Genomic DNA, 14,997 nt, shown 5'->3' with positions numbered 1-14,997 from the left:
TTCTTTCCAAGTCTGCTTCAGTGCGCATCGACCGTATCCGTTTGGAAGATGCTGTTTTTAACTGCTAGCTTTATTTACCTATGAAAACACAGTGCTACAGAAAACTTGGGCGTGACGTTCCATTCCGTGGATGCATAACGGACAGCATTCGTTGAACCATTGGGTAGATATTGTAGAGAATAAGTGTGTGTGCCGTTAATTTTGTATGACCCAAAAGTTACATGCTCATGTTACCTTACCATTTTAAATGCTTTTTCACATTCGTACGAAGCCCACTTACACGTTAAAAATTTAGTTAGGGAAATTATCTGTTGCAAACGATGACCGCATAATCGGCGATATTGTTTTCATTACAAGTATGCGATTGCATAGCGCACGAGAGAACGATTTCAATAAAACAAGCGCTATTACTAACCGATTGTTTGACCACAAACGGTCACATATCCATGTGTATCGCGCGTTGAAAGAATGCATATTTGGTCCTTGCATTAATTTTGATCGGTGCATTTAATAATTTTTAAATAATTTATTCTTTTGCTCCATTAGATAAATTTAGATCCATTCGGAAAGAGCTCCCCAAGGTAAGGGTTTGCGAGTTTATCGGTTAACAGCACCAGATAGAAGACGGACCGTATTTTACTTTCACGTTCCTATTGCTGATTATATGGAAAATATTAAATCGGGCAACAATCGGCTTGCGGCAAAAAATTAATATCGATAATTGCATTCAATTCAGGGTGGCTCGTTGGCATGATGGTAGCGGAACCGGTCTTCACACGAACGGACCGGACCAAAATCCCATCCGGACCAATCCTCCGTAGCAAATGACTGACTATATCCGGCTACGGTGGTACAATAAGTCGATACGGCCAGGCCGTTCTAACGAAAAACAATTGCATTCAATTCAAATTGACAACCTACTTATACGACAACGAAGAGATCATCACTTGACCTTCATCTTTAGATTCTGCTACACTTTATAGTGCCGTCTGCTGCCGAGTGCCGAGTTTTGTGTAGAGAAAAGATTAAAGATGAAATTGCTACAGTTGCCAGATGTTACTGTATCCGGCGGATACACAGTGCCTCACCATGTAGACAACTGTCATTCACACAAACCTTTAAAATTAATAGAATTGTTGTTTTCATAGTGACTGTCACAAGTTCCTTTCCAATTCCTAACCCAAAAGACGAAATCAGGCAGGATTCACCACTAGCTGCTAAGGAACTAGTATGAAAAATAGTTAACATCTGTTTGTTTTTAATGCATACGCTCGAAGAATGAAATAGATCTGGAAAATTGATCAATTGCTTTATGATTTCATTGATTACAATCGAGCGTTGTTATTATCAACTTTTTTTTATTTTCAATCAAAATAGAAATGGAAAAGAAGCGACGCAATATATTTAGCACAATATATTATTAATTGGGTTTCCGCAGAATACGTTTATAGTACCAAATCAAAATTAATGCAACAACCGAATAGGGCACAATGTGTAGCACTTGACGACCGAATATAGAGTCAATAGAGGAGAACATGTAAGAGCTAAGAATGTTTTACATAACAAAAAACTGCACATAAAATCATCTTGCAAAGGAAAGATGACTTCGAAGGGCGTTTTTTTGGTAGGCAGGTTATTACCATTGCTATGTTTGTCTGCCGTTTGCTCTATTTTCATCGGCAGGGGAAAACCGCTAGTCAGTCTTCTCTGCCTTCATCTAGTAACCCTGTCCATCATCATCGTAATCCGCGTCGTCATCGTCACCATTATTGGTAACGTAACCGCGTCCATTGTCCGATCGAAGATGTGGAGGTTCGTGCTCGTGGGGACGATATTTCTCTTCCTCCCCATCTTCATACTTAACCTGCGACTGGTACTGAGAGTACTGGGCACTGTAGTCGGGATAATCTGTAGAAACAACAACAAAAAACATACGGAACGATCAGCGACATGTATACATGTAAACTGTTGAAGAATATTGAGATAAACAAAATGGACAAGCGTATGTACGAAATTTAGATACTACCAAACAGTTAACAGCTTCACAACTGATAGCCCTGGAATTTCGCGTCAGTGTGAACACTACTCTAGCAACATATTCGCTGAGATCAACGCACTAGAACCTTAGAATTTGAAAAGAACTACCACGGATCTAATTGTTGCAAATTCTGGCTTTCTAAAGTTACATTTCCACATTACGCTACTTACCGTCGATTGGCTCCTCCTTGATCTTGATTTCACCCTCGCGGAAGTCTGGTTTTCGTTCCTTACGTTCAGCGCCACCGTTACCGGAGCCACCACCACGATCCATTCGTTCCCGCTCGCCCCGATCGCGATCACTACGCTTATGACGACTTTTCTCCGCCCGATCGCGATCCCGCGAGCGGCTACGTTTGCGCTTACGGTCCTTATCCCGATCCCTGCTGCGATCACGCTCGCGTTCCCGATCCTTATTATCCCAACGTTCACCGCGTTCATCCATCTCACGCTCACGACTGCGCCTCCGCCTGCTGCGATCCTTTGACCGGCTACGGTGACGACGGTCACGATCACGAGAACGAGACCTCCGGCGATCGAATCCTGCAATGAATAGTGAAAATTAGGTAAGTTCCATAATGATTTGGTGTATCATGCACACTTACGATTATCGGGTCGATCTCGTTCCCGACGATCGCGATCCTCTCGTTCGCGTTCGAGCCGATAGCGCTCCCTCTCCCGTTCGTTGTCCTCCCGGCCAGAGTGCTTGATGTTAACGTCCGGTCCGCCACGTCGCGTACCACCCAATCCACCACCTAACCGTCTCGGGAGCCATCCCTTCACTGTTCGGGCCCGTTCCACGTCCACCAGGACGCGCTTACCGTCTATTTTCTTACCGTCCGCATGCTTGTAGGCCGCTGTAAAGTTCATCGTCCCCGTCAGCCGGTTGAGCGTGATGGCCCGTCGATGAAGGCGCGCAGAGCGGAAGCATTCACACACATCATACACATTCAGATCATTGTACCACGCACGAGGAAGAGGGATACACAGTGACAATGCGCGACAGGGCAGGAAAAAGAGAGTCAAAAGAAAAAGAAAATAGTACAAAAAGCGGTCGAGAGCTCGTGGCTCATGGGTCGCGCCAAACATTCGCCGGCCGGGACCCACCGGTGGCACGACACACGATGCGAAATGTGCATAGGATAATGGCATGAAAGTTCCGCAACTGCACTTTAACACCCTGCCGTTTTGTTTATGTCTAATATGGGGCTATATCAATCTATAACACAACGCGCCGGAACGAATATAGCAATCGATTAACATTACTGATCATTTTGAGATGCTTCAACGCACAGCACCAACAACACATAGGAGAAGAAGTTTAGATTGAGTTGAGAGTATGGATATTAGTAAGGAAGGATATTTTATTGGCTTCGCTGATAAGATAGTCCTGACTAAACGATGAAAATAATCACTATTGCTTTGCGGGAGAGATCGGTTGGATGATACCTACCCGGGGAATGAAATCTTTGCAGAATGGTAAATTATTAGCAAAGAGCAACGCACTAACGACTCGGAACGCTATTTCCCTTGCCAGTCGATACTAGAGTGTTCATTTAGCACACCTCTTCCGAATACCTGAGGACCCACATTTCTACACGATTCGTACCTTAACATATCGTTTGTCGTCTCGTTACCGTTTACCTGCGATGCGCACACCATACTTACGTAAGGGAAAAAGGTTGCCAATGCGCAGAGAAACAAAAAAGTTAGACTTTATATCCCTTCCTATGTCCACGCGTGTACATTTGCGCTGCGTTGGAACATGTGTTGGGACAACGACGACACGGACGTTTACTGTACCGCCGCATTTTTCTGATGTTTCAAAAACACAACCGCGTGGTGTACCTACTAACCACCGAGGATGCGCGGTCTACAAGGTGCTGGTACGGTGACCCTAGCAACATAACCGTTGCCTTTCGGTTATGTGTACTTGTGTGTGTTTTTGTGTGTATTTCGTACATCAATATGGTTTTGTTTTTACCTATTTGCTATTACCATCACTGATCGTAACTCCTCCGGTATCGGCAACATACTAACCATCATATTGTCATTAACCATAACAGCAGCAGCAACCACAATCTCGGCCAGGACACCCGTACCTCCAATGACACAATATCAATGAATTTACAGAACTCAGTTATGGACTTACGATTCATGTTGCATGTAACTTACAACAGGCGCTTTACCCGTCATTATTACCATTATCACAATCAGCTTACCCATGGAGTACCGTTTGCGAATACTTACATACGGCTGGCAACGAAGTGTTTCCGTTCCGGGTTCAGTTTTTGCGATAGAAAGTGTATATTTACGGACCTACTATTTACCATTTTTACGATGGAATATTGATCATTTATACCAACACATCACAAATTCCCGCCCTTCCTTCTACTGGAGCACTTATTGGTGCACAGAAAGTTCATTGACGGGAATGCAAAGAATTATTGCCCTAGGGCAATAAACAATGGATTTTCGCTGAGTTTGAGCACGCCAGCGTTACATGTTATGTATCACTCACCCTGGGTTGACCCTGTAGAGTTCCAACACTCCGGAATTGTAGATACTACTTTCGTTTTCTGCTGCTGTATGGATGGAAACCGTTTTTTTTTTGATTTGGTTCTTTTTCAGGACACAACATAGCGACCGACCGGGTATAAGTTTAGAACTTCTCTTACCAAAGTGCAACCGATTGCCTACGCGTACAAACCTACCAAAACGTATACCTTCTTTAACAGAGTATGTGTGCGCTTGTGTGTTGCTAGTTGTAATTTCCGCAGAGCGAAATCTACAATATAAAACGATAACTCAAGCTTAGCAATTTGGAGTGAAATGAGCAATTGATTAGACCTCTTACGTTGTTTGTTCCCGCTATATCCTGGACGTACCTGAATCCACACTATGTTAATAGATTCGCAATCACTTCTTGCAAAGAGTCTTGTTGTCGGTGTCTACATCATACACTTAGACTAGACAAATAGTACTAACCAACGCGTAGAAGAGAAACACTCAAGGATTGTTTCTAAAATCAAGGCGGACGAATTGGGTCGTTTAACCGCGTATGAAACTCATACAAGCTTCCGGTTTACGATCGATCCAGTGATTATTTACACACCGAGCGGGTATGCTAAATCGGGGGAGCTTGTTTTGGATGGATGGATACCAAACTGGTGCGATTCCAGCAGGGCTAGTAGTTTCTCGGAAACCACCTTAAATCGTTCTTCCACGGTACTTACCATGCATGTCTCGTTCATGTTCATACTCAATAAATGCGTATCCACGCGGTTTGCCCGTTTCCTTGTCGTTGTTCATAATAATCTTCTTTATATTACCGTATATTTCAAACTCTCGTCGCAGTTTTGATTCCGAGGTGTCATAGTTCTGAAAGCAGGAAAGACAAATTCAACATTTCGCCTAAAGGAGGAATTGTGCAGAGCTTGTGGCACTTACAATCCGCGCAACGAACAGTGTTTTGAACGGATCCTCTGTCGCTTCCAGTAGCTGATTCGGATCCCAAGTGGCTATCTCTCTTTCGAGCTTGTAGGCTACCTGTTCGGCACGTTCCCTTCGACGCCTTTCTAATCGCTCCTCGCGCGTTTCTACCCGTGTCGGTGGTGGTGTATCCTTTGGATCCTGTGAGCCAAAGCGGAGCATTAACGATAAACATATGATTAAAACTCTCACTTTATATTACGCGATGGTCCCGAACTTACCTCAAAACAATCCAGAAAGCTTCCCACCCCCAGGTAGCCCTGTGATTTCTTTTCATGAGGCAGCTTGTCAGGAGGCGGTAGGTACGGAATTGGGTCGCGGGGTGCGAACAGCGCAAGCAAGTTCGGTGGTAAATACTGCGTCATTGTGGTTCGATTTTCGACTGTACTGTATCACCCACCTATGCACAATGATTTTCACTTGTAAATTACGTATGCTTTGAACATTGGACACGCACTCCAAACTTGTAAATTATCTTTTTCCCATCAGCCCCAACACAAGCTGCTTTGTTTGAGAACGCGTGAAGCAGAAGAAGACTGCCAGAGTGACAGTTGGAACGTCAACAATGAAAACAACGCTTTACAAACGCTTCAACACTCAAAAGTACGGTTAATGTCAATTACTACAGTTTAAATTCAATTTTCTTTTAGTAAATGGACAAATTATGTAAATCAGTTCATCATAACATATGTAAATAGCAGTATTAAGAGGTCGTTGCTGCTTCTCACAGCAACAAAATTAAACGCATCCAACATGTGTGAATTTGTAAAACCTACAATACAAACAATTATCAGTCACAAATAATGGAATAGAGACAATTAAGAAACAGTATGGCTGTATTTGCTCTCGTACTATCGAGTGCAGAAGATAATATAGCAAGGAAAAGCTGCTCATAAATTGGATAAGTGAGCAAACCCGCACAACGCCAGCGAATCTGCAGCCCCGGTGAAAAATCGGACGTATACCGTGTGGGTTGCCTGCCACAGCTGTCAAAAACAATTCGGGAGCGTGTGTTTGTGTGCCAGTGTTTGTGTGTGCCCCTTTAAAACGAGAAGAAAAGATACGCATCTCGTTTTTGGATGTGAGGTAAAATTACGCGCTTTTGCTGTTGCATTTGCACTTCCGTGTACATTTTGTGCGTGTGCCCGTTGTCGCAACGGTGCAGTGACCTGTCGCAGTGGAGGGCGCGACAAATAAACAAAACAGTTCGCGGTGCACGTAATCGTGTGTCGCCACACACACGAGGAAGAGAGAACGGTGGATCTGAAGCCCTCGAGCGAGTGCGTGTGCGTGGAGGATGGAATGCGTAGTAGGAGCGGGTGTTTTGGTGTGCCGTGTTATTTCCCCTACTTTCCACGGTTATTTTTTTCCCTAATGCTGCTTGGACGCACGCACGCACGAAAGACCCGTACCTGCATTGTGAAATCAATGCGTAGCGCTGCACGAGCGAGCCACCCCGAGAAGAAAGGAGAGTGGCGTGTGTGTGTGTGCGCGCGCGGTGGAACGCGAATGCACACACAATTCTCTACCGTTTTGTGATAGCCATTTTGCTTTGGCAGTGCGTGCAGAGACGGTAAAGAAACAAAGAAACATTAAAGCACGACGTACGACAGCAGCGAACGAGTGATTCTTTCTAGCAGCAGTAGTATCACCGCCCGTTGCGTGTGACGCCGTTGTTACGATCTTATCTGTTGGGCGAGTGAGCTTAAATTTGTCGCGTTATCACAGATATGGCATCCCATCTACCTCCACCAAGTGTGTTCACTTCCATCCCCCCACAGGGGTCTACGTATATCCGTCGTGGACGATTGACGAAGGCATACCAAGCAAATGACAGGTCTCCATAGTTGCTTTTTCGTCCGAACCGGCGTAAATGAATCTAAATCCAAGAATACTATGCAAACAATGGAACGATTCTAGCGCTACCAGCAATCATCGTTTGACATTTCTATGTCCGTCGAAATATCGGATCGCTTCTCCCGGCCGGCCCTGTGACCAATCCCAGTAATCAATGCATTTCCTTTCAATTTTAGGTATTTTGTGCTAGCCGAACTCCATAACGTCTTCGGGGGCGAGAAAAGCAAGTACGTCGCAATCGATGCATCCCGCAAGCGTTCGCGTTCGAACAGATCCCAAATCCTTTTGATCCTCCGCGTTCATAAAGTGTGATTGTGTACGTGAACATAGGTGGTGTTGTAACAACACGATTCCCTCCACGGTAGTCGCGGTTCTTGTGTCACAGTGTCACTCAATATCCGTGCGTAAGTTTAGTGGTGAAACAAAACCCGCAACAAACCAAACAGTTGTGCTTATCATCTGGTGTGGCCTTGCGTGTGAAGCCTTCAGTGTGATCCGGCTTGAGGGAAAAATTGCGAACAGTCTGTCCGCGGTGTGTTCTGCTTGGATGCTCCAGCGGTGTGGCCAACCATCGCCGTATCCTACAATACCGTGCACCGTTAACATTCTATCAAATCTCGACGGCAAGCAGAACGTTTACGTGACGAAGCAGAGAAAATGTTTTTCAGTAAGTAAGAAATGCACCACCGAGTCCAATGGGAAGGATATTGTGTTGTGGTTAGGGATTCCAAAGTGGGGAACGAGAGTGCTTTTGTTGTTTGATTGAACGTAAATCGGATACGTAACAAAGGCTGGAACAACTACACTTGGCGCGCAAATCATCATCTTACATGAACTTCGGCACGAAGGGTTTTTACATCGAGTCACCCATGGAATGGAACACACTCATAAATATCGATATGATTTTTAGCTACCGAACAAACGACGATTTGTAATCATTCCCGAAGCACACAGGCGAACGGAAAACAAATGCCAAACAGTAACTGATTAGTTTGCAAACCTGTGCACAGAAACAGTTGAAATCAGAGGGTCGCCGAGCCGTACGCAAAAACGCCATCGCTGGTACGATGGCACGGCAAACAACGAGAAGAAATAAGCAGCGGAAGGCTACTTCCACCGTGAACCATTGGGTGTGGAATGATAAGAGAGATAGGAGTGGTTTTAAAATCGTACCGTATGTACACAGTGCACGTAAAGCAAGGGAAACACTGGCCACTGTGATGGGTACAACCATTCAAGAAACGGCCCATGGTAGGTGTAGGTTATTGAGTGCCGATAGGTCGTACGCACCATCGAGCTGCTTCTGCCTGGTGGTGGCCGGTGTTCAATGTTGCATAGCCGAAAGTTTCTTCCGAAGAACCGTTAGAACCTTTGCGTACGAACGTATTATGCTATGAAGGGTTTTAATTCAGCTAAAAGAGCTGTTTCTGGAGTGTTGTACGCTGTGTACGCGTTGTGTTAGTGTGTGGAAAAATTCTTGTTGTTTGTACACACAATTGTATCTCATTGGACGACGCCTGCGAGAATGTTTATGTTTACTTGGTGTACAGTTGTGCCGGTTGTGATTTGTATGGATATCATTTATATGTCATCTTGTTCGAAGGAAACCACATTAAGTTAAAGAGCGTGTAGTTAAAATCAGGAAGAAAAATATGCTCCTGTTTGATCAAATTTTTTAGAATTGTTTTCTTCAATTGACAATTTGTAGCAAAAAAGCGACATCTGTTGGAATCGTGTGTCGTTACAGCGAGCTTCCGTAAAAAACCGTCGTAATGCATGGTAGCGCTGCTGTGCATAATGAAGCGAAACTGAATTCGCTCAAAATTCATTCGGTGGTGTAAATGGTGAATATAGTCAAGACACAGTCTCTGGTGGTTTTTGTTTGTAATTCACCACATCACACCGAATATTTCACCAAATAGTGGCTAATAAAATGTTTCGCTTTTTTGTGAATTTGTTTTTCAGCTCCCAATTTCGGCGACTTGGTCGACGAAAGAGATCCGGTTAGTTCCCTGAAGAAGATCGCTACTGCAAAGGAAAAACATGCAAGGTAAGTACTTTTTTTTCTATTACCCATAGATATTGATGAGGTTTCAGAATTTATTACATTACAATTCGCTATAAGTTTGTTGTAAAATGTGGTCTTTTGGGAACAATCTCTACGTAGCAATCTTTCACCTACGTTTCTATTATTCTTGTCTTTAATGTTGCAAGTTGAATTATCCATAGCTGGACATAAGCCTATGTAAAGTCAGATCGGTCATGTTGAGCCGTGCATTACCTGCTATACCAATTGAAAGCACAGCTAAAAAACTCGTTTTACTTCAAACTGTTTGCTGAATTCCTGTATAACACAAACGATGACATTATTTAGAAGCAAACAGCTAGTAAAAAATCCTGTCACTGTCTCAAGTCATCGCATAAACAACCGTGTGTGTGTGTACATGAGCAAAAAGTGCAATAACGTCGCTCAGTTACAATGTTGCTGCCAATGGTCTGCTGCGCATAATATCCACGAACCAGAAACCGCAACATCGGCGTTTTGGCAAACGGTACAGACTACCTCAACACGAAAGCATTTAAAGACGCTGCCCGTCAGTAAGACGCGCGCTAGACGGCATCGTGCGAAGACCGGGCAAACCCATCCAACGACACACTCGGCAAGCAATTAAGGAGAAGCGCAATTGCATTTGCCATACAGATCCAAACCGTTATGGATAAAAGAGACATATTCTTAGCATCATAGCGGCGGGTGCTCCGTGTGATCAGTAGAGGATACGAAGAGCGGGCTAGGATACGGGTTAAAGTTCCTCCCCCCACTTCCACTCCAACGTGAAGGATCACAGGGAACGATGGGGACCGACACTCGTAACAGTGTCGAGTACGCCATCGTTGAGGAAAGGAGGGAAAAATTGGCGAGAGGTGACGGTGCAGACCTTCGGCACAGACCGGAAGCGATTCTCAATTTGCCGCGACCGAAGAAGACGAGCGTGTCTAGACGGTGTGCGATGGGCATACAAGAGTACGCCTCACACGTGGTCCAGCTGTATGTGTGTGTACGGGCGTGTTTGAGTGTGTGCATATGTGCCAACCCCGCGTACCGAGTGTTGTTCCTTGAAGAGATGCATTTTGCGCCAGCCAATGCGCCACTGCGCGAATGGACGAGCGTTATATGTATACATATATAATTATAATTCGACCGTACGACGGATTGAATTTTCTGCAACTTCACTTCACTTTGTCGTATCTCTCGTCTTGTGTGCCACAGTGGGGTCCAGTTTTCGTCGCGACCGAGATCAATCAAGCAAATTGAGATCTTGTACAGCAGCGCCACCTGGCGGAGGGTAGCACGGTTGCATATTGTGGGTTTTACGCGCATGTTAAATTACGTTCCTTGTTACACAAGTACAGTACAAGTACAGGATATTTGGCAAATAGTTGCTGAAATGCATTGTTAGCAAATGTAGTGAACAAAAATATAATCAAGCTGCATAATTCTTTACAAAAAGCTTGAACATTCAGTCTAGGGGCGAATGCACTGATTAAATATAAAAATTCGTTCACTTTGACACAAAGATGCACTACGTACTACAAAACGCGCAGGTTCTTAGCACTGTGTCCCAATAGCTGCAATTTCGATCGTTCGGCCACGTTCGCGCGCCTTTTCCCGCGCCCCCCAAACGGGGTTTGCTGTAAATTAAGCCGGTTACGCGTAGGGCTGAAGGGTGTTGATGTTAGTCTGTGGTTTGCCGTTTGAAGGCTTACCGTTCAGCGTTTTTTTTGTTTGTTTGCATCTATATTTTTTTTTTGTTTTCCGAAGTGTTGATCTTGTTTTTGTTACATTTATATTTTTAGCTTAACACTTTTTGTTACCGACGAGACGGACTTTTCTTCTCCCTTCTCTCCTCGCGTTTTTGTTTTGCCCCGCTGTCTGTCTGCCCCGTGTGCAGTGGTTGCGCCATGTATGTGGGACCGTGTTTGTGGCATACAAAACGCACAAATTCGAACATAATTTTAGCACACCACCGCGATCGTCTAGACACGAGCCGCGCGCTTTAAACGTTAATTTTTTCGCATTTGTTTTGCAATCTATTTTCAGTATATTATGCTGTATGTGTGCGTGTGTGTGTGTGTGTGTTCGTGCATTTCTCATCCATCTTCTTGGCATTCATGGTGGCAAGAGGATAGCCTACGAAGAGCCGGTTCGCGCAAATGCGTGTGAAAAGGAAAAGTGAGTCGATCAAAACAGCAGCAGCGCAAAATGTGCTCTGTTTAACGCTTGTTAAATATTGTTCTTCATTTAATGTGTGCAGTAAATGCAATTAATTGAACAAAAAATTGTTTTTTCTCCATACTTTTAGCACGCGGAACAAAGGCCCACCCAAAACAGAAAAGAATTATTTTCCAATGTTTTTTTTTCCAACGCAACGTGTCGCATCATCATGCACGAGCCATTCGTCGTGGCAGTTTTATGTATGCACCTTCGACGCACGTTTCTTTCGTTTGCAACAATGTAAGGGGAGGGCGAATTGTAGTGGCATATACGACGATGGATGCGCCGCAAACGTATGGTTACGCCGTGTGGAGGGCAGGCAGATAAGGAAAATGCAACCATGAGTCCGCTTTCTAGTCCGTCCGAAGGAAGCTTCTCACAATCTTCGAGCAAGATGTCGAGCTGGCTGGATCTGGAATAGGGGTACGAAACTAGTGGTGAAAAGGGATGGGGGAAGGGGGGGGGGGGGGGGGGGTGGAACGCCGGGTGTTGCAAGACGATGGACATACTGCACTTGGGGGGGGGGACACCAATGTGGCCGATACCCCCGGTACCGAATTGCGAGCTGAGCGAAAATGAAGGAAAGAGTGTGTGTGTGAGAGAGAGAGAGGGAGAGAAAAAGGCGAAACTGCGAAACCAGACGAGGTCGACGGACGATGGTCGCTTTCGACGAGTTCCCGACCTACTTCAATGTGTCTGGCGTTTCATTGCCTTTTTTTTTTATTTGCTGCCGCTGTTGTGTGTATGCCGCGCCGTGTATGCGCCAGGTTACTCGAAATGTGGTTCCCTTTCTTCCCTTTTGTCGGTCCCGGCACTCCGGCGGCACTTTCCCACCCAAAACCCCCCCCCCCCCCCCCCGACGACCGACGACGTACACATACGCACAACCGGCGGCGATGTCACAGTGACAACCCCGGGGTTCTTTTCCCTTTTGGGGCGCTAATGAACGTGGCCGGGGCCGTGGTCTGTGGTGGTAGAGGGGGGAGGGGAAAACGAGAGCGGAACAGGCAGACAGACAGGCCTACCACGGAGACACACACGGGGAGGGTGCGTGCGGTGGGAGACCGACGACGACACTGAGATAGATGCAAAATAGCTCCTCCATTGCGCAAAACCGCACTTCACCCAACCCGTTGACCCGTCGGATGTCTCCCCGCTTTTTGAGGACCGGCTCTCTCAGATGCAGCGAAAAGTGCATGCGAAAAAGGGGTGAACACGTTTTCCACCCCGGGCCCACATTCCCTTCAGGTATCCCGGTAGGCCCTTTCTGCTGGCCCCTGCCGCATATCGCAGCCAACCGAACCGACAGGATGTGTTTTGTCGCACCAATCACACACACATACACGTTCACACATGTTCGATGTATCCTTTGAGTTTAGTGGCCGTGGAAAACAGGAAAAGCGGCAAAAGGGGAAATTCGGGCCCGGCCGGTCCGGTGCGGCATTTGGAGTTGGGTATTCGCAGTTTTGTGTCTGCTTTTGTCTCTTTTGAATCTGGGAACAGGAGCTTGCACAATGTTTCGAACTGTGCAAAACCTGCGCGCGTGTGTGTGTGTGTGCATGTTTCTTAGGATGAGCGGCTTGCGAACTGGTTTTACCTATTCCCAGTTCCTTCCGATTCCGGTTAAAAAAAAAAAGGAGTAGAGGGTCCTCCTAGTTTGCCTCGTCAATTGCCTGCAGAGACTCTGCCCTCGGTCGAACAGGGAGTTTTTTTTTCTCTTTTCTCTCTTCAATTGGTCCTTCAGAAGTATCTGCCGAGACAAGCAGAAAGCAACCAGCTGACAAAAGGTCCTGTACAATCGAAATCATCCGGTGCACGTACTGTGTGTGTGTGTATCATTCGGGACTGGTTTTTTTTTCTCTCCATCCGCTTCTCGGGGCTGTGAAGCAAAGGGAACAATTATAATCGAATTTATCTGAAGTTAGATTTCCCGCACCCAGTAAAAGGCGGGGGTCCTGTGCCGGCAGACGATGGCCCTCAAGTTCTCAACCGAGAGGGGGGCCTCCTTTGCGGAGATCCCTTTTGGCCGCGTACCGTTGTAAATCAGACGCGCGGCTCTTAATTGCAATTGGCCCCCTAGGAGTGTACGGCTACGGAATCCTGTTTTCGTGACCCCTTAACCCGTTACGTCCCCGGAACCAGCGGCCAACCATACTGTGTGATAATGTGCTAATGTTTGTGTGTGTTTGTGTGATGGTGAGGTTAATATCCTGTTTTTTTTTATTCCTCACTTCAATTGAACTGTGCTGGCCCGGTCACTGTAAATCGGAACTTCATTATATTACGATTATATTAATGATAATTACAGCACGAACTGAAGTACGGAGGTTTAGCGCGGAGTTACCGAGTTTGTCTATTCTGATTTTTTTTTGGTTAAATCGATCACCCAGTGTGACTCTTCATACAATTCGTCAACGATCTTGGCAACGCATTGGCAGCTGGAAAGTATCTGATACCAGTGCTTGTGAAATAATAATACACAATTACACCCTTAGTGTGATCATCTGTGATCATCGCCTTCCTGACCACATCAGAGATCTTGGAATTATTCTTAGTACTGATTTAGACCTGAAGACTGGAGAAGCTTATCTATTAAAATTCTTTTACTGGGATCAGAAGGACCTTCAAGATAATGGCTCTCGAATGTGCAATAAGTTCTCGATTCCAAAAGTTCAAAACCCAGAGCTCATGTTCTTCAACTACGCAATACGGCTATGACATCAGCTCTTATGTCAATGTCCATCATGGATCATGGATCAATGTCCATCTTATGAAACTCGGCTTAGGATTCTCGGTCTGCAACAGTCTTGGTCTGTCTCTCGAATTCACTGGAAGTTTTAACTGCACAATCTAATTACGATGACTTGATCTGTGCTTACTTACCATGCCATGCCCGCCATGTGTCCATAGACGATGTGGATAACCTAAATAGACGTTACGGGCTGTGATTGTCTGCTGTCATTCTAATGACTTGTCTCGAGTCCCTTTAATATTGTTGTTATATGTTTTCATTGAAATAAATCATCATTTTAAAATTCCATCAGCAATCGCTCAAAAAATGCTCAACAACTCGGTATCTCTTAAGAACAGATAGGCGGGCTATGCGTAGATTCTGCAAAGTCCATCGAATGTAGCAAAATCATCAAGAAATTGGTTGTTGACCAGCTCTGTGTTTGGCTCTCAACTCTTTACAGAGTGACCCGCATCGCATTATTGCTATTATCTGTTTTACTTATTAAGAATTTTTAATACAAAAATGAATGTTTTACAAAAAAATGTAATTCCCATTAAGGAAAAACATCCACTAAACACTTGTATTAGTTTGTAAAAATCATACT

General features: G+C 45.1%; 2 protein-coding genes across 2 annotated transcripts in view; one reads left to right on the top strand and one right to left on the bottom strand.

Moving 5' to 3' along the window:
- Positions 1–55: 55 nt before the first annotated feature.
- LOC128301657 (U1 small nuclear ribonucleoprotein 70 kDa) lies at positions 56–6,006 on the bottom strand. Its single transcript, XM_053038243.1, has 6 exons — positions 5,751–6,006; positions 5,488–5,670; positions 5,274–5,418; positions 2,643–2,894; positions 2,209–2,580; positions 56–1,908 (listed from the first exon to the last, which is right to left on the bottom strand). Exons 1-6 carry the CDS (start codon positions 5,892–5,894, stop codon positions 1,718–1,720), a joined length of 1,287 nt encoding a protein of 428 aa, XP_052894203.1. The 5' UTR covers positions 5,895–6,006; the 3' UTR covers positions 56–1,717.
- A 547-nt stretch (positions 6,007–6,553) lies between these two features.
- Positions 6,554–14,997, top strand: part of LOC128305946 (serine/threonine-protein phosphatase 4 regulatory subunit 1-like) — a 125,488-nt gene continuing 117,044 nt past the window's right edge. The window contains exons 1-3 of the mRNA XM_053043589.1: positions 6,554–6,615; positions 7,563–8,053; positions 9,352–9,436. Coding sequence (XP_052899549.1) covers positions 8,044–8,053; positions 9,352–9,436 — 95 coding nt within the window. The 5' untranslated portion in view covers positions 6,554–6,615; positions 7,563–8,043. The remainder of the gene's footprint in view (positions 6,616–7,562; positions 8,054–9,351; positions 9,437–14,997) is intronic.

The sequence above is a fragment of the Anopheles moucheti genome, chromosome 3 (genome assembly GCF_943734755.1).
Source record: "Anopheles moucheti chromosome 3, idAnoMoucSN_F20_07, whole genome shotgun sequence".
Lineage (NCBI taxonomy): Eukaryota > Metazoa > Arthropoda > Insecta > Diptera > Culicidae > Anopheles > Anopheles moucheti.
The sequence above is the reverse complement of the archived record's forward strand: the minus strand, read 5'-3'. Positions and strand labels throughout refer to the sequence as shown.